This window comes from Meriones unguiculatus, chromosome 2 (genome assembly GCF_030254825.1).
Source record: "Meriones unguiculatus strain TT.TT164.6M chromosome 2, Bangor_MerUng_6.1, whole genome shotgun sequence".
NCBI lineage: Eukaryota > Metazoa > Chordata > Mammalia > Rodentia > Muridae > Meriones > Meriones unguiculatus.
In genome coordinates this window covers 84,328,864-84,349,508 of record NC_083350.1, presented here as the reverse complement: position 1 = coordinate 84,349,508, position 20,645 = coordinate 84,328,864, and the positions used below count along the sequence as shown (strand labels likewise).

At 40.4% G+C, this 20,645-nt stretch overlaps 1 protein-coding gene across 9 annotated transcripts in view; it reads right to left on the bottom strand.

Moving 5' to 3' along the window:
* Positions 1 to 20,645, bottom strand: part of Ssbp2 (single stranded DNA binding protein 2) — a 281,368-nt gene that overhangs the window by 24,336 nt on the left and 236,387 nt on the right. For 6 of the 9 annotated variants that reach the window (XM_060377754.1, XM_060377756.1, XM_060377761.1 and 3 more), the window contains 4 exons: positions 12,087 to 12,153; positions 11,147 to 11,217; positions 7,087 to 7,178; positions 2,386 to 2,434 (listed from right to left, as the gene is read on the bottom strand). In XM_060377754.1, coding sequence (XP_060233737.1) covers positions 2,386 to 2,434; positions 7,087 to 7,178; positions 11,147 to 11,217; positions 12,087 to 12,153 — 279 coding nt within the window. The remainder of the gene's footprint in view (positions 1 to 2,385; positions 2,435 to 7,086; positions 7,179 to 11,146; positions 11,218 to 12,086; positions 12,154 to 20,645) is intronic. The other 3 variants (XM_060377755.1, XM_060377757.1, XM_060377758.1) reach the window with 2 other exon arrangements.

Below are 20,645 nucleotides of genomic sequence, written 5' to 3'. Positions count from 1 at the left end.
ACAGAGAGTTGCTTATGAAAGAGAGGGTGGTCTCTTGCAGCCAATGAGTAAGACACAATGAATGAGGCCTGGAGCAGGGCACATGGAAATCTTCTCCACCCTTTTTCCAGGTCTTCTAGATACTTGAAATTACTCCAAAATAATAGGGGAAAGCTTAGTCATATTTAAAAAGATCTTTAAAAAACAAACAAACAAACAAACAAAAACACTCCAAAAGCCCACTTTCCTATGTTCCCTGAGGAGGCAGGCACATACTGCACTGATATCAGCTGAAAGGCATTTGTCTTAGATAATGTGTACAAAAAGTCCAAGGAACTTAGAATTCAAAATAATACATGAATTATCACTAAAAATTAATCAGTTGTGTTTGGGGGAGAGAAGTCCCTCTCACTCTTTTTATTCTGTTTTGTGGAAGCTCCTCCCTTTGAGAAAGCCATCCACTGTCTACAGTGTCTTCTTTATTCTGTTCACTGACTTTCAGAGGAATACTGCTCCTCTGTATGCTCAGGGTGATGGCTTCTTTCTTTCTGGAGAAGCCCCTGACGTCTCTGTTTTCTTGATGTGTGCTCTGTGCTCTGTGTATTTTTGTTTGTGTATACGTTAACAGAGAGAACCATTTTCAATCCGTACTCCCCTACATCTGTGCTGGCCAAACACATTCCAGACTGGTCACAGAGCAGGCTACTGCCCACTTCCACTGTAGTTCCTAGTATTTCTCAGGGTCTAGGATGATTCAGGGCCACTGACTTGGCGAATACATTCTCCACCCACGCGGCTCGGATGAATCCTGAAGAGATGAGGGCTCACATCTGAATTTATCAAGTGTGGGAGTCACTTCTCATCTGTGCCTCTAGTAAATACACTTTATTTGGACAATAAACTATGAGGGACAACACAGCTCTTCCTGTGTCACCTCCCCACATGCCATCCATGCTCCTCAGCAGCTTTGGCTGTCCTCTCAGGTGTGCATCAAAAGGTGCTGATGGACATGTACCATGGCTCTCTACCTGCAGTGGACGGCTATGTGGACGCTAAGCTTAAGGTGAAGTGTGGACTTCACTTTTCTATGGAATTTCATCAAAAATGGTAGCAACAGGGATTCCTTCTAGATTGTGGTACTAGGAAGGCTGTCACAGATTTCCATGTCACCTAGGAACAAAACAAGAACGGTATTTTTCTACATTTAATGGGTATTTTAATAGACAAAAGAAATGTTCTTGGGTCTACAGGTTAGCTGCCATTTCAAGGCAAAGTCTTGGACAAACCAGCTCAGGAGAAGAGCATGAAGCAAAGGACAAGTCTCCTGAGGCAACTAAAACTGTCCACGTTATAACACAATCTGGCAAAATAATATTTTAGAAAGATTTGAATAGTTCACTGAAGGCCCAAGTAGAAAACATCTTTCTCTTTACCAAATGTCATGACTACTAAAACCAAAAGAAAATAAGATTATAGAAAATTAATCTTTTCTCTAAAATATTAATGATTTAACTGGCTGGAAGGAATTTGGCTTTTGCTTGAAAACAGCAATGGCTCTACAGTGATTTTTACATACCTTACACATCTTATTTTCCACTTTCTTGAAGTTTTGAATTAACCTTAAATATTAGCCACGTTTCAGACTTGCTTAACATTCAGGCCACCGCCAGTGAGTGGCAGCACCCGCGCACAGCCCGCCCCCTGCCCCGCCCCTGTTAGTGCCCTGGACTTGAGACAGGAAGCTCAGGCTGCCTGCCGTCACTACCGTAGCTCGGGCGTCTGCGCCCGGTGTGCACAGCACGCTACGGCATACACCTACTAAAACACAAGAAAACCAGCTCCAGATGGTAACGCTAAAATCATTCAGTTTAAAACCTGACAGTTCAGTCTTCAACCTGTGCATGTGTTTCTGCAACCTCACGAAGAGAAAACAATGCATTAAACCACTGCCACAGAATATAAGAAAAAGTCCCAGGATGTCAGATACACAGATGTGCAGCAGTGGCAATTTAGCTAACAGGCAAATGTGACCCTGGTTGGTCTGACAAACACATCGTCATAGGAATTCAGTTCCCCTAACTGAGACTCATCTGCAACTTAATGACCTTATTAACTGTCACACAAGATCAAACCTAATGCTTAGCATAGACTGATATACAAACTATCTTTACACCCACTAGTTCTATCTTTACTTTTGAAAATCTATTAACTGATAGAACACATTTTACATATTGAAATATAAAAATTAAATTATTTCAAAAATTAGATACTTTTTTTTCTAAAAGAATATAAACAAACTACTTTTGAGCAACTAATTTAAGAGCTTAACACAACAGACTGTGAAGCTCTCAAAAGCAATAGTCTTTTCACTGCTAAATGTTACAAAGTGAAAATATATATACTCACTGAATTGGCATTTGTTGGGTTTGGCCAAGGTCTACCACCACCTGGACCCCTATAAAATGATATGACAGATTAAATTTCAAGCTGTGCCTCAGTGGTTCCACAGTACGTAAAGAGTAAAGCAGAAAACAATTGTGTGTTATTCAGTTGCCATGCATGGTTCTATATAAGCACTGAAATCGTTTCAGTCATCTAAATGTTTTTTTCTTGAATGCAAAAATCTTACTTAATAAAAGCTTCATGTATAGCTAGTTTAATATTTACTTTTCATAAACAAAAAATAGAACCACTTATAGCAGTGTATATATGGTCCCGAATAATTTTACCAGTTCTAGAGTAAAAGGGATCAAATATAGATAAATATAATCTAAGACATGAGTATGAGCCACCTGTATATCATTCAAAATGACAGTTTGTAAAATAACTACATAAATGATACTCTTAAATTACAAGTAATTCTTCTCTAAACTTGCCTCCTTTAAAATTATATGAAAATATATGTTAACACATCTTTTAATGCGGATGATGACTTAGGTGCCCCTGGGAAGCACTGAGTCTGGCAGTAAGCTCCTGGCCATTACCATACAAGGCTGCAACTGAGTTACTAAGCCCTCAGTACTGTCATCTGCCAGGAAAGCACGCAGCCTTTAAATGGACATGCTCTGTATTACAGCTCTAAAAATCAGTCACTATAATTTACTGTATCATATATGATATAAGTTTGATTAAAACTTTATAAATATGTTGCTATAAAATGCATATGTTTATCATTTTAGTTGAAGATAGTAGAGAAAGCAAGTCTTGAAATGAAAGAAGATAATCTATGCCAGTATATTACTTCATTTTAGAATTCAGGAGGCTGTTTTATATTTCATATCCTATAAACAAAATTAATGCCCAGTTAATTAAATCGAATTCATATCCTTGGACTGTGGTGTTAAGCGCACTTGAATAAATATTGTTTTGTGAACAGCAGACTAGTTTCAAAACTCTACTTTTATTAGGTTTATTGAATTTTTTCTTCCTACTCATTAAGGCAGTGAATATGTTTTAATTTTAAAAAGTCCATAGAGTCTTGGAATCTTGAGTCTAAGGTAACACACGTGCAAAGAAGACACTGTCCAAGTTACCCACTGTACTGGCAGTGTCTGCTTGGGGTCCCTACAACTACTCAGCTTTGGTTTGTTCTCCCGAGGGGACAGAGGGGAATGGATGACGCCCCTTAGGCTCTTTCCAAATGCACTTGGTAGTCTCCCCTGGAGGTGATGCTGATGATAAGGATGACAAAGGGGTGATGATTTTATAATTCATTACTGAATACTTCTGAAATTTACTGAACACTTTTGAAAGATGATTTCTATATAGGATTCAGTGTCCTAATGGAGATAAAATGATGCAAAGTGGGATATATGTTCATCAAGTAAAACCTTTAGGTAGGAAGACTTAGCCACATAGTTTGTCTGATGCTAAATACAATGGAGTGAAGAAACAGGTAAATATCTGTCTTGAAACAACTTAGAAAATATTTAAACCACAAAAAGGTTTAGGTATTATGATGGCATTTGGTTAATAATATCAAAGCTTTGAATATGATCAGTTAAGACTGTGGGAACTAGGCCCAGAGCATGGCCCAGCAGGTAAAGGCGCTTGCTGCTGAGCTTCCTGGGCTGAGCTCTGCCCCCTAGACCCACATGGGAAAAGTGAGAAGGGCCTGGATGCTCTCCTCGGGCCTCCACACACATGCCGTGGCATGCGCAGCCCTGACGCAAAGTCAATGCGTTTTTAAAACAGTGTATGGAGAAGATATTTCTCAAATTCTGTATTTCGTATTAAATTTCATTTTAATATTATAGGAAATTACATATAAGCTCATATAAATACACTAAAAAGTTCCACAAATAGTGCTGAATAAAACACCTAGTGGTTTTAAAGAACAACTCAGTAAGTTCAGTAATTACCAAGAAGCTGAGCTGACGAGTGTGTCACAGACATTACTCTGAATCAAAGTTAGGCAGATGAGCCTTGTTTGAAAGTAAAGAGAAGGAAATGTAAAAGATGTCTGTACTCTTGGTGAGTTCTACAGGCCTCTCTTGTGGAGTTCCCCAGCTTACATGCCCACTGAGGAGTCCTGTAAGGAAGCTCTCTGCAGAGCCTTGCCAATAAAGGGCTGCAGGCTGCCGGGGCAGGCTGCAGGCCCCTGTGGAGGTTCAGCTTCTCGGTGCAGATGTGCTCTGCTCCTGGTGCTCCTTTTCCATGGAGTCCACAATGCATTCGAAAATCTTGACACGTGGCCATACTTTGTAAATTGTACTGTAAGCCACTTAATATGGGGTGCTTACTTGTAAATACATGATACTGTCATAAAAATGTTGAAATTCTCCTTTGAATGTTAGTAAGGGTGATGTTAGTCAGTGTGTCCCGAGTTCAGAACACAGAAGTATCAAGTTCCCACCACTGTAAACCCTTTGTTACAAGTGACCAATTTTCATTTCATTAACCTTCATTAATGAAGTTAACAAAATTTTTGTTGTGAATTTTTAATTCTGCAATTGAAAGCTATGGTGGCTGGTTGGAATATAGCTTTTAATTACTGGGGTGGCCAGGGATTTTTTTCCTCGCTCTTGTTATATTTTCATGGCAAATGAGAAGGAAAGCTAAGTAAAGAAACATCCCCCAGGTCCCTGCTGCCTGTCCTCACTCCCAACCCTGATCCTCTCAGCTGGGCAAACAGGGCAGGGTGAAGCTTACGGGACACCAGGTATTAGCTGCTGATTTGCTTTCTTGCTTTTTTCTTTGTAAAATGGCGTGAAGAAAGCCACCAATGCCATTCAAAAATTCTGAAGGGTGTCACATGTTTGTTTTAAAGATTCTAAAATAATGGTGTGAATTTTAATTCAATTTGTTTTACAAGTGTAATGAAGATACAGTGTTATTCTGTCCCAGTCCGCCTTTGAATTGCTGGGAACGACAGCAACGCAACTATTACCCTCTCTGACTAGAACTTCATTAGTTGGAAAGTTTCCATGCCAGAGGTTATTACGCCAAAATACATATGTATTTTTTCATTGTGCCTGAAAGAATCCAAATTTAAATGAAAAAAAAATGATAGGAAACTCCAAAATAAAAGGGAATACAACATAAAATGGGAGTAAGTGTGTAAGAATTCATACTTTTTAAGAACTGGACTTCATATCAATAGTAAAATCTCATAAATTATTTCAAACTATCAAGACTACTTAAGAAGTCCAAATAGCACCCTCCAAAATCCTAATAAGAACTTCAGCCGTAGTTTTAGTCTTTATAGTCTAGGGAATTAAGAGCATTCACATGCAAACATTTAAGCACACACATGAGAAGAAAGGATAAGTAATTTTAAGTAATTGTTTCACTCTTTCAAGTTACTATGTTCCAGCAAATGCAGGTTTACATCCAGCTGGCTGTGCAGCTAAGCACACAGCAGATTACTATACTAAATGGTGCTGATATATTTCTTATCACTTGTGGCAACCTGCTTGATCAAAATACTCAAAATTTATTAAAATATATTGACTTTTAAAATGAGAATCTAAAATTATGTTTCATGTATTTCTCTGCCCTACTGATAGGAGCTCCAGCTTTTGACATACGCACAAAATATTCTACCCTTCTGTAGCAACCACTAATAAAAGGGCGAGCCTTTGAGGAGTTCAAGAAGAGCAAGACTTCATGTCTACCCATTTTTATTTCAAAAGTAAAAAGATGTTATAGGAAAATTTGACCTACTTTCCTCCCTGTTCTGTTAGTTTTGAGTCTGGCTGGTATCTACTTATTAACCTATTTTCAGTTTTAGTAGAAATTGCATCCTATGAAAATGGTTTCAGAAGCATAAAAAAAAGAACCCTGCATACATCAAAAGAGCTTATTTCACAGTATGCCTTCATGCCACTGGATGATAGCAGAGTTGTTTCATTTAATACATAAGGAGCTAAAAACAGGCAGACGGGAAAGAAAGTTGAGGAGAACTTTCTAAGTCTGCATGGAGCACTGACGAGGCTCCTGTAGGCCACATCACATCAGTGATCCTCTGGTGAACTCATGAACAGAGTCTAGTGTACACAGGCCTTCAAGGGAAGGTTGGAGAATGCGAAAGAAATAAAAATTCCTTAATGAACTGCATTATACAGAAATGACTCTTTTTAGACTGGAAAGGACATTCCAGTAAAACAGACATCTTCAGTTTACTCCTTACCCAGGTACACTTGAGTTTTCCAGCAGAATCAGTTCTGTACTGTGAATAGCTCTTCAAATACACAGGATTTTGTTTGTGTTGAAAGTAGTCCCAGTGACACAAATGAAGACACATGTTTATGAGACTAACTGTTCTGTCAGCTGATGCAAAGAATTATTAACATGAATAAAGATTAACTTCTCAGCTATTAACTTCTGTAGATTTAGTGCATGGTTCTGGTGTCTGCATCTCTTCATAGTGTTATATAGATTCTATATGAATCTATACATAATTATTAAAAAAGCAGCAGGCTAGAAGTTGTGATAATGGTACCTAAATGAAAAAAAAAGTTGCGTAGGAAGAAGAAAAACATGATAGTAAGTCATGAAAATGAAGCAAAAATTGCACTCATGTTTAGTTCATTTTCATACAGTAAAGACACTGAGGTACAGAATACAGAATACTTCACTAAACAGAGTAATAAGCATTTTGCTTACATGTTCATTCCAGGCATTCCAGGGCCACCTAAAGCATTCAGTGGGGGTCTCATTGCACCTCCATAGTTCTGTAATGATAACCAAGGGTCAGACTACCACAAAACAAAAAAACAAAACCAAAGAGAAGGGGGGAAAGAAAGGAGAGCAGGTTAATGATTTCCCTACGTAACTCCTGATTGGATAAGGCCTGTGTAATTCATTCTCTGAAGGGTCCACTCTTGTATTTTTGCTTCTATTTTAACACAACCACTTTGGTCCATGCCATTTAAAAATTCTATGAATATGGAAAATCATTGGATCTTGTTAAATGATCAAGGTATGATCAAAATTATAACATTTGGCATATTTTTTTAGTTATCTAATATCTGTACATTAGTTACTTTTTCAAATAAACATTTCATAAGTCCAAAAATATGTTTTTAGGTAAAATTTTCATTCAACAGGTTTGAAACTGTTAGATAAGATCAATTTCATAAAGTCTGAAAAGAAATACAACAGGTAAACCCAACCCAAGAATGTTGAATATAAGCTTCTATTCATAGAGTAAGATATCCAATATGGAAAGCACTATGTATAAATACCCAAACTACATGAGAACTAAAGCATACTGAAAACATGAATTATGTGACCCAATAAACTTCAGGCAATACCTACTTGTGCATTGAAGGCGATGAAAGGCAGTTTAATGCTTTTATATGCATATCATATTAGCTTACTTGAGTTGACAATAAGGGTCAAATGCTACTTTTCTGATTATCACGTTAACACATTTGGCACAGTCACTGCCTTCTACATCTTTCTCGTCTTCTGAGTGAGAACATTCCAGTTACATTGCTGACTTCTTTGGTTTTGTTCACTGTTTAAATGTTGCTTTTCCTCAAGTTTTAGCTACAGTATTATTTTCAATAAATACACAGTCACAGGTAATCTTATCTGCTACAATCTGTTCAAATACTGTTTATTCACTAGACTTTGAGTCTATTTTATCAGGTCTCACCAAGTTCCTAAATTGCTGACCTCCACAGTGGTAGGTTCTGCCTGGCTACCACCTCATGCTCAGCAAACAGAAATACACAACATCGTCTGGGTGTGGCCAAGTTCTTCACGTTTACTCTTCCTTTAGTCTCTTGGCACCACCTACCACATAATAGTCCATGCTAGTAATTTCTAGAAGTTCCTTGATGTCTTTTCTGTTTTAAAACTTCCTACTTGGTCAACTTCTAGTTTCTGTTGACAGCGAAAGGTCATGACACAGGGTTCTACTTCCTAGTGTGAAGGCAGCTGCATCATCTTAATTGGTTTTCCCCAATTTCCTCTGTATACTTCCTCAAGCAATTTTTCTTAATCACAGCCACTTTCTTAATCACAGTTATGATGGCCCAGATGACCTGTCAAACAAGCCTAAACGCCTCAGTATGTCCTCATAAGGTTACTCACAACCGAGCCCCAACCCATGCTTTCTGCCTTCATGTCCAACATTTTCCAACTTCTCACAGTTTTATTTTGAGTCTACTGGATTTTTCCAAATTAAAGAAGCTAGACCTTCATAATCATGTTAGCTCATCCTACAGGAACACTTTGGAGGAGGTGTTAAGAGGACGAGAAAATGAATCAATGGAAAGGTCCGTTCCGTTAACTCTATACAGAATGCCATACTTGATAGATAAACCACCTGGCCATCTGCTCCTCTGCTTACTCACTTTTACATTAAGGAAATATTATTTACACTCGGGTTTGTGAGCACTAAGGTAATCATTTTTAGCAAGAGGAGTCTTCAGTTAAGAGGGCAGATAATTGTGTTAATCTTTGCACAAAGCATGGTGATAGTACGGGTAATAATTAGCAAGGGATTTCAGAGCCAAACGTCATGGAAATGAAAACTACATATGGTAAAGTAAGGCACAGGTGCTTCATGAAGAAGTCTGGCTACCTTTCTCCTTCTTTGTGAGTTTCAGAAAATCCAATATTCCATTGGAGCTCTGGGCAGAGAAATATATTAACTTGCATCTCTATTGCCATTACGGTCTCTACAATAACCTGCCTGCCTCTGTGAGACAGGGTCTCCTACACAGTCCAGTTGGCCTTGGGCTTGAGATCCTCCTGCCTCAGCCTCCTGAGTGCAGGAATTGCAGTTGTGTACCACAGTAGCTACTCTTCTATATGGGCCACTGATTCTCTTAATCTTATTTTCCTTACTTTTATGGCAATATTAATTTCTGTTTAGACTTTTTGTAGAATAAAATGACATCAAGCACCAGTGTGCTTGATGAATTAAACCATGGCTCTTTCTACTTAAAAACTGTAGCTGTTAATCATTTTTCATGGCTGTTGATAAACAGAACGAAACCGTTTACCCCTCACTCCCCATGCATCCTCAACTTTAAAGCATCACTTCTCTCTTCTGTGATAAATCGCTGAAAACTAGACAAGGTTACATATTTTGTTTTCTAGAGATTTAGTATTAGATAATAACCTTTCTAAATGCAGTTGTATTTTCTCCTTTAACAGTATGTACCTTGAAGACAGAGATCCTATTTCATTAATATTTTTATACTCAACAGTCAAGTAAGATATCTGATACATAGTAAGTGTAGCCTCAGCCTCCTGAGTTCAGGAAGTATAGGTGTGTGATTTACTTATTTACCCTTCAAAATTATAGAGAAAATTGAAATAGGTGTTCAATTTAAGTGACTTTTTCCATTAATCCCATGGAACTTGCTAATTTTAAGGACACAGTTACGTAAGCTAAGTGACTCATAGAAAAGAAAGGAAGAAAACTATTCCAGATATAGTATTAGAAGATTTTTTTCTGATGAAATAAAGATTTTGCTTTTATACTGAAAGTATATTGATATCAATATAAAAATCATTTGCTACTGCTGTCCTTAGATCAAAACAGATTATAAATATGGCTTGACCATAGTTATGTCTTCCCCCACACACTACACACTAACCACATGGTCATATATTCTGTATGCACTTGCTTAACTCACAGCACTCAAGAACCATTATGATAAGTATATTTCTTTGTTTCAGACTTAAGTTGTTCCCAGAAATGGCTTTATTACATATATCTTATGGTAAAAAATGACAGAAGTGATAAACCATCAGTGAAAAGGTGGGGGGGGAGGACTGGTCAGTGGCACAGGCCTTTAATCCTAGCACTCAGGGGAGAGGCAGGATGATTTCTGTAAGTTCAAGGTCAGTCTGGTCTATAGAATGAGTTCCAGGCCAGCCAGAGCTACACAGTGAGACCCTGTCTCAAACAAAACAAACACGTATAGATGCTTGTCGACACAGAAAGCTGCAAACACCATCCCAGAGCCAGTTTCCACAATACAGATTTAAAGAGACAGGGCAGTTTGCTTTGAGGTGGCAGCCTCACAGCAAATGTCTGCTGTAGGAATTATTTTTCATTATCTTTCAGGAAATTATGCACACATTTTGTCTGACAGGTTTGATATGCAATGCCTGTCATGAGATTCCTGCCCTTCCAAATGATTTCACTTCAACTTTCTCTGTTGTCCCATTCATGAGCACATCTCTGGTTATTGTTTAAATGTATGGCATTAACAATCTTCTTTAATCCTATTTTGTGTGGTTTAGCCTTTAGTGTTATTATTGGTATTTATAGTTTTGGAAGTAAATTTATACCAAGTTACTTTATTTTCTTCACATTAATAGAAATAGATAAAAAGGTACTGCTAAAACAAATAGGAAAAAATAAACTATTATCTGATTTTGAAGAGGAAGTATTCCTACTAACACAATAAACAGTGACTGAAAGTCATCAGGAAGATATTACTAGTCAGAGATAAGTTTTTATACTATCGTTTGTAATTTTTTTATAATATAAAATGTACAGCTATTTATAACATAAAGCATATACGCAGGTGTGCTTTTCATTTCAGAATTTTTAAGTGAGATCTATGTGTCCAGTGCCACCAGCGCCTGAGGTCTGTCAATACTTCAGTGCATGTGCTAAAACCCAGCAAACCGTGCCCTTGTACCAGAGGAGACAGCAGCCCAGTGTCTCACTCTCAGTGCTGATTATATTTACCTGTGGTCCTAAGGGCACCATTCCTCTCGGAGGAGTCATTCTCTGCATTGGTCCACCCATATTTGGATGTCCTAAAGGAAGTGTGAAGCGATTAGCAATAGGACAGCTATGAGCGCTAAACTAGAGGCTAGTACCCTCTTGTTAGGTAGACATCAGAGCATTGCCACCAACTGATTTTGGCTTTGTAACCATCATTTCCAGCTCTGGCTATCACCTACCCCATAATATCTATTGCTTTCTTGGTTTAAATTTTCTTCCTTCTCTGTGTTGAATACTTCTTTCACAGCCTTTGCTCCTCTTTCCTTAGGACAATACTTCCTGGAATACAGCCTTAGATATCCATGGCATCTAAACACCCCCAAGGAAGGACCAGGTTACTGGGACTGTTGAGCTGATGAAGTCACTTGTTACTTCATACACTTGTCTACTATCATCACTAAGTCCTCTCTCTGAAGAAGGAAGACGGGCTGATAAATGCACAATCATTTAACTTCCTACTTATCAGAAGTCATACAAGATTTTAGAGATTTTATTATTCTATCTCTTATGTCAGCACCTCTACTTTGCTATTGTGCATAATTAAGAGTTAGCAAATGTAAACCATTTATTCATGTTGCTGTGAAAATGCATCTGGTAAAATCACGGACTATTCATACCAATGAAGATCTTAAAGAATTTCCTCAGTTGGGTGCTGGCTGGTAGCCCATGTCTGTAGTCTCAGCACTCTGGGAGGCAGAGGTAAGTGGATCTCTGTGAGTTTGAGGCAAGCCTGGTCTACAAGGCAAGTCCTGGACAGCTAAGGGTACACAGAGAAACCCTGTCTCAAAAGAGTAAAAGACAAAAAAAAAAAAAAGACAAGAAGAAAGAAAGGAAGAAAAAAGAAAGAAAAGAAAATTTCCTCACTAGTTCAGCACATGAGTTTCACGTCTACTTTAGTTACCTTGTTGTCGTGTTGGGTCCATCCCACTGGGCAGTAGCGGCTGACTTCCTGGGACACCCCCAAGTGCCTAGAAATTTAGGAAAACAAAAAATAAAATGAAATATTTTAACTATTTATAAATTGTGCTTTAAACATTTCCTTTTAAGCTTCTACAACTACATAATACATTTGAGTCTCTCTCAAGATCTTTCAATTTCTCATTTCTCTTATGAACTTCATCCTTGTACATCTTTCATGTAAGATTTTGGTTTGGGGCCGGTGGTGGTGTTGCAAGCTTCAGGCAGATCTCTATAAAGTCAAGGCCAGTCCCATTTATAGAGCTAGTTCCAGGACAGCCAAAAAAGAAACTGTTTCACAAAACAACAACAACAACAAAGAGAACTGTTTAGAAAAACTCAGGGAAATCTCTGGATTCAAGAACAGCTACACAGCTAGCCCCCTCTGTCAATCCCTTCCAATCCCACCCTCCTTCCCTCATCTCCTCCTAAGCCCCTCTCCAAGTCCACTGATAGGGGAGATCCTCCTCCTCTTCCATCTGACCCTAGCCTATCAAGTCTCAACAGGACTGGCTGCATTGTCCTCCTCTGTGGCCTGGCAAGGTTGCTCCCCCTACAGGGAGAGGTGATCAAAGAGCCAGCCACTGAGTTCATGTCAGAGAGAGTCCCTGTTCCCCTTAACTAGGGTACACACCTGGATGCTGAGCTGCCCTGGGCTACATCTGTGCAGGGGTTCTAGGTTCTATCCATGCATGGTCCTTGGTTGGAGTATCAGTCTCAGAAAAGACCCGTGTGCCCAGATATTTTGGTTCTGTTCCTCTCCATGTGGCACTCCTGTCCTCTTTGGAGATAATATTCCCTGCACTCTGCCCAAAATTTGGTTAATAGGCTCAGCATCTGCTTTGATACACTGCTTGGTAGAGTCTTTCAGAGGCCCTCTGTGGTAGGCTCCTGTCCTGTTCCATGTTTTCTCCTTCTTCCAATGTCCATTCTGTTTGTCTTTCTGAATGAGGATTGATCATCTTACCCAAGGTCCTCCTTTTTGCTTAGCTTGATTTTTGTAGCTTTATCATGTATTATATGTCTAGTATCCACTTGTAAGTGAGTCTATACCGTGTGTGTCTTTCTGCTTCTGGGATACCTCACTCAGGATGATCTTTTCTAGTTCCCACTATTTGCCTGCAAATTTCATGATTTCTTTGCTTATAATTGCTGAGTAGTATTCCATTATGTAGATGTACCTGAAGTTCTGAATCCATTCCTCAGTTGAGGGGCATCTGGGCTGTTTTCAGGTTCTGGCTATTACAAACAAAGCTGCTACAAACATGGTTGAGCAAATGTCCTTGTGTACTTGAACATCTTTTGGATATATGCCTAGGAATGGTATAGCTGAATCTTGAGGTAGCACTATTTCTAATTGTCTGAGAAAGCACCAGATTGATTTCCAAACTCAGCAGATGGCAAGAAATAGTAAAGATTAGGACAGAAATTAAAGGAACACACCAAATCAATAAAAAATATCAGTTCTTTGAAAAAAAATTAATAATACTGACAAACCCTCAGATAAACTGACAGAAAGAGGCAAAAGGCCCACCACATTAAGGCCATGTATAATATAACAAACCTCTAACCAATATTTTACCAAAAGGGAAAATTACGGATATCATTTCCCCAGAAAACAGGAATGAGACAGGAATACCCATCTCCACTCTCTTATTCAATACAGTGTCCTATGTCTTAGCAATAGGTGGGCTGGCTTTCCCCGGGGTCCGAGGATTGTTCAATGTTCCTGAATAAACTGCACTGAAAAAAAAAAAAAAAAGACACAGGAACAAACATAAGAAAGGGATACGGTAAGCTAGCCCAAACTTAAAAGCTCCTATAGAATCAACCAGGAAACTTTTGTATCGAAGAAACATTTTAAGCAAAATTTTGGGACATAAAATCAAAACTCATTAACATCATAAGTATGAACAATGAACTCCCAGAGGAAAAAATTTAGAAATATCTTATTCACAATAGCCCTAACAAAGTAGCTAAAATCAAGGAAATGAAAGACCCCTACACTGAAAACTTCAAAATACTGAAAATGAAGGAAAAAAACAAACAAGCAAACCTAAATGTGGTGCTCTGAATAGGAATGGCCCACACAGACTCTGGGTTTGAATGCCTGGCCCAGAGAAAGTGTCACTATTAGGAGGTGTGGCCTCGTTGGACAAAGTGTGTCACTGTGGGCTTTGAAGTCTCCTGTGCTCAGCCTCCAGCCAGTGTGGAACAGAGTCTCCTTCTGCTGGCTGAGGACCAAGCTGCAGGATTCTCAACTCCTTCTCCAGCACCATGTCTGCCTGGACACTCACATTCTTCTCACCATGATGATAGTGGACCGAACCTCTGAATTTCTAAACCAAATTAAACTGCTCATTTATAAGAGTTGCCTTTGTCATGGTGTCTCTTCACAGCAACAGAACACTGACTAAGACACCAGATGAAGCAAAGAATTTTCATGGTCCTGATCAGCAAATAACATGAATACATATCATGAAAATAGCTACCTTACCAGAAATATTCTACAGATTGAATGCAATTCCCATTGGGACTTTGATGTCATTCTTCACAGAACTATATCAAAGCAATCCAACAATTCGTACACAATCACAATAGATCAGTTAGTTAGTAGTCTGGTTAGTTTTATGTCAACTCTATACATTAGAGTCATTTGGGAAGAGGGACTTCGACTGAGAAAATACCCCCCTACACTGGCCCATAGCTGTCTACGGGGATAGTTTTTGACTGATGATTGACCAGCCCAGCTCACTTTGGGATGTTGGTCTGAGCTGCTGGAAAAAGCAGGCTGAACAATCCCTGAGGAGAGCAAGCCAGTCAGCAGCACTCCCAGGTTCCAGCCTCGATAGACTGTAAGCAGTAAGGTGAAATAGACATCTTCCTCCACCAAATTGCTTTAGGTCATGGTGTTTTATCACATTGGAAACCCTAATTAAAACGAAATTGATGCCAGGTTCATGAGGTGTTGTGACAGACCTGACCCAACCACATATTTTGGGGATGTTTGTGCTCAGAGTTCAGCAGGCTATTGTCCGGGAGCTTAGAAGACCCAGATAGCAAAGGCAGTGGAGAGCTGGCTTGAGATGTTTCTGAGGAAGTGCAGGCTCTAACCTGGCCACCTGAGTGATATTTTAAATGAAAAGTTCTGGCCAGCAAGAGATGAAGACTTGGCTGTGGTTTCCACTGCACTTTGCTTTATTGGGGCAGTCGGTACTGGCTAACTGGAACTGAAGACTTAGCCATGGTTAAGAAAGGACCAGCCACTGCGGCTCACGCCTTAGTGTACATAAGGAATCAATGCTCAGCTAAAAGGAGGCTGGACGGTGCTCAATCAGAGGACTGACCTCGTGCAGGAGCAAATTCATACCCTATGGCAAATCGCTCAACTTGGCTGTCAATGAAAATATGCTGGACTTTGTGTCACTAGCATACAACGTGAGAATTTTTCCCATGCTGCAAACCTGTCTAAACAACTGTCGAGCTATATTTTAGGTAATTGGACTGGAGAATTCGATACTACGATGGAGCAGCTGAGAGTGGCCATTGTCACAGTAAATTCTACCAGAGTGGACGCAGGACTAGCCACAGGATTATCATCATGGATTGCTGCAGCCATGAATCATCTGAAGGAATGGGCGGGCATGGGAGCGTTAGCAGGCCTTCTGGTGTTGGTCTCCTTGGTTTGCCTGTGGTATATATGCAAGATTAGAGTCTCACAACAGCGTAATGCAGCCATGACCATTCAGGCCTTTACAGCCATTGAAGCAGGACATTCTCCCCAAGCATGGTTGGCTACCATAAAAAGCTAAAATGTTACGCTCAGGATGCGAGGCTAAGCACTGCACTCAGGGTCAGCCACTTTGGACCCAGAGAAGAGCATGTCTGATTGCATGTGGGTTGATGCCCCAGGTCCCGCCTCTGAGAAAAAGGTATCAGACGGGTCTGATGCTCTTTGGGTGGATGACACCTAAATGAACATCGGTACAAAGTCCCAATTTATTTCTAATATCAGAGATCAGACCTCTACTCTTGCCTGATGCGTCTAAAACAAAAAGGGGGAACTGTAGAGAGCTGCGAAATGCTGTGCCTTAAAGATGGAGCTGGTTTCCGCCTTCCACCTTCCCGATGGTGAGTGCTCTCTGTCACGAACAATTCCACATTTGGCTAAGGCTGAGGATCTGGCTTGCTTCCATATATGTGGACCTATCTGCATTGCCCACGTGGCACGCCTGGGTTGGCTACCCAGAGGCTATTTAAGCTGTGGGCTGGCTTTCCCCAGGGTCAGAAGACTGTTCAAGGTTCCTGAATAAACTGCATTGAAAAAAAAAAACAAAAAAAAACCAACAACAACAAAAAAAAACAATCCAAAAAAAAAAAAAAAAGAAAAAGAAAAGACCAGCAATCCTGAGGAAAAACGTGGAAGTGTTTCTCCAGGACCAGCATGTGGAAGCTGTGGTCCAGAGTTAGCCAAGGCTGTACGTGTGCTGGCGGCTGAACTTAGAAATGTGCAAGAGCTGCCCAGATAGCACTGGCTTTAAAGGCATGAAGAGGAGCTGAGGCGTGGCACTGTGTGGCAGGGCTACAGTTGTCAGGAGAGGCCCCCAGTGAAAGCACAACCCCAGTTTCCATAGAAACCATATGCTTAGAGGGCTCACGGAGAAAGGTGGAGGCTTGAAACCACATAGGAGGTCACAGTCCCCGAGGAGAGGCCATCAGAGGGTACTGGAGCTGGCAGCCCCACTGCAATGGAGGCCCAGCATTGGAGATGTGAGAACCATAGGACAACTGCCAAAGATAGCAGGTGCTGCAGGCTGGAGCCACCTGGAATTTAGAGGACACACTCTGTGGTAACAAGGCAGAGCAGGAGAAACAGGGCCTTTAGAAGAGCCCTGGAAGAGTGTGAGTGATGGAGGAACCCTAGGAGTCAGACACTGAACTTCTCAGTGCTCTCATAGTCTGGCTCTGCTGTGCTCTGACTGTGGCCGTGGCCAGTTCTTGCTCTGCTGTTTTTATTATTAGGAAAGTGCGTAACTTATTTTTATTTTATAGGGGTCCACAGCGGACAGACCTTGGGTTTCAGAGACTTACAATATTTTATACTTGGATATTTTAGAGAAACTTTGGGTATTTTCTAGGAACTTTGAACTTTGAAAAAGATTTTGGGTACTTTGAAGAGACCTTAAAATTTGAATTTTGAAAGGCTGTGGAACTTTTGGAAGTTGGGACGTTTTATATTGTAATTGCAATGTTATGCCATCTTGAATACAAATGAAGAAAAAGAGGGTTCTCGTTGAATAGTCATGAGTTTGTGTGTAAACTTTACAAGAGGTCAGTTGTCCTGGCTAGTTTTATGTCAACTTGACACGCCTAGAGTCATTGAGCAGAGAAATGCCTCCATCAGTTTGGCCTGCAGGAGTGTGTGGTACATTTTCTTAATTGATGGCCGATGGGCAGCTTGCTATATGTCGTTGCACCCCTGGACTGGTCCTAGGCGTGAAAGAAAGCTGAGCAAGCTATGAGGAGCAAGCTACCACACAGCACTCTCTTGTGGCTTCTGCTTCAGTTCCTGGCCAGACTTCCTACCCTGACATCCCCAAACAAAGCCTTTCCTCCGCAGGCTGCTTTAGGTCATGTTTTTTATATCATAAGAGAAGACAACCTACCTAAGACTACCACGAAGAGCTAAAACCATTCTAAATAGAAAGAGCATAACTGGACGCAACTTAACAAAGTTGCCTCACCCAGGGATTGGAAGAAGCCAACCAGTAAAACAAAACAGAGGACCTAGAGATGAAACAACAATGTACAGAAGCCTCATTTGTACAAAGAGGCCTAATATTTAGAATTTATAAAGAACTGTCTATCAACAAATGGGCTCATAAATTCAACAGTTCTCAAAAAAACAAAAACAAAAACAGAACATCAAATACATAATGAGTCTGTTGTCCTCAGTACTATCCTTTTTTTTAAAAAAATAATAATTTATTTATTTTTATTTTATGTGCGGTATATGGGTGTTGGACCACCTGGAACTGGAATCACAGACAGCTGTGAGCTGCCATGTGGGGTGCTGGGAATTGAACCTGGGTCCTTTGGAAGAACAGACAGTGCTCTTAACGACTGAGCCATCTCTTCAGCCCAAAAGAAACACAAATGGTCAGTAAAAAACTTTTTAAAAAAAAGTCCCTAGTCATCAGGGGAAGCAATTTAAAACTACTTTGAGAGACCATCTCATTCTGATCAGAACGGCCATCACAAAGAAATCTAACAAAAATCATGGTGAGGTTGTAAGGAAAGAGGAACGTCTATTCATGTCGATGGCGTGGAGCCTCAGACGGACACTATGAACTTCAGTGTGGCGGTTCCTCAGAAAAGGAAAGCTGTAACTACTGTGCAGCTCAACTACACCACTCTCGGGCACACACCTACAGGGTCCACATCCCAGCACGGAGATTCTTACATAGCTTGTTTATGTTACTCTATTCATAAAAGCAAGGAGATAAACCATCCTAGAAGTCCATTGACAGAAGAATAGACTCATCTGAAGTTATCCATGTACAATTTAAGTAGTTTAAATTCTAAGTAGTTTAGACAAGATCCTCACTTCCAATTTTGCATCTTTGGGTACATATGCACAACAGAGTACTACTCAGCTGTGAAGAAAAGGGAAATCAGAAAATCTGCAGGAAAAATGGATAGACTTAGAATGTATAATGTTAACTGAGGTGACTCAAAAAGAAAAACAGCATGTTCTGCCTCATATATGAATCCTGGACTGTAATGTATGTGTACATAAGCATGTGATGTGGCATGTGTGGGCATGGTGGAGGCGTGTGTGTGCATGTGTGTAAAAGAGAAGGGGGGAAGGGAAAGAGACAGACAGACAGAGAGGAGGGGAAAGAGAGAATGAATATGGATCAGGCATAACAAATATTATAAAGGAGCCCCAAAGAGGGTAAAATAGGTAATAAGGAAGTCTGAGGATGAGCAACAGGACACACAGGACATGAAAGTGACAAAGAAAATGGGGTGGGAGGCAACAAGGGAGGGTCAGGAGCACAGGATGGGGAGACGGGAGGGATAGACAGTTTACTATGAACAGCTTTGTTAAAAATGACTTATGGTATCTAATACTTTGTATACTAATTAAAAAGATAATTAGTTTAGTCACCCATTTATGACCTCACTGAGAATGGTGCCCATATCTATAAACCTCAACAAATATCTGCTCAATTATCTTCTGAGACATATTTTGTATATACTATTATATTTCTAACTGAATATGCCACAATTCATTTTTAAAAATATATCTCTAAAAGAAGACTTGATGGTGTTCAATCAGAGGATTGACCTCGTGCAGGAGCAAATTGATACCCTATGGCAAATCGCTCACCTTGGCTGTCAATGGAAGTATGCTGGACTTTGTGTCACTAGCATACAACATGAGAATTTTCCCTGTGCTGCAAATCTGTCTAAACAATTGTCTAGCTATATTTTAGGTAATTGGACTGGAGAATTCGATACTACGATGGAGCAGCTGAGAGTGGCCATTGTTACGGCAAATTCTACCAGAGTGGACGCAGGACTAGCCACAGGATTATCATCATGGATTGCTGCAGCCATGAATCATCTGAAGGAATGGGCGGGCATGGGAGCGTTAGCAGGCCTTCTGGTGTTGGTCTCCTTGGTTTGCCTGTGGTGTATATGCAAGATTAGAGTCTCACAACAGCGTAATGTAGCCATGACCATTCAGGCCTTTACAGCCATTGAAGCAGGACAGTCTCCCCAAGCATGGTTGGCTACCATAAAAAGCTAAAATGTTACGCTCAGGATGCGAGGCTAAGCACTGCACTCAGGGTCAGCCGCTTTGGACCCAGAGAAGAGCAAGTCTGATTGCATGCGGGTTGATGCCCCAGGTCCCGCCTCTGAGAAAAAGGTATCAGACGGGTCTGATGCTCTTTGGGTGGATGACACCTAAATGAACATCGGTACAAAGTCCCAATTTATTTCTAATATCAGAGATCAGACCTCTACTCTTGCCTGATGCGTCTAAAACAAAAAGGGGGAACTGTAGAAAGCTGTGTAATGCCGCGCCTTAAAGATGGAGCTGGTTTCCGCCTTCCGCCTTCCCGATGGTGAGTGCTCTCTGTCACAAACAACTCCATATTTGGCTAAGGCTGAGGATCTGGCTTGCTTCCCTGTATGTGGACCTATCTGCATTGCCCACGAGGCACGCTGGGGTTGGCTACCCAGAGGCTATTTAAGCTGTGGGCTGGCTTTCCCCAGGGTCAGAAGACTGTTCAAGGTTCCTGAATAAACTGCATTGAGAAGAACAAAAAAAAAAAAGATCAGAAAGAAGGAGGACCTCCCCTATCAGTGGACTTGGGGAGGGGCATGCATGCAGAAAGGGGGGGAGGGTGGGACCAGGAGGGGAGGAAGGAGGGGCTTATGGGGGGATACAAAAAGAATAAAGTGTAATTAATAAAAGTTAAATAAAAAA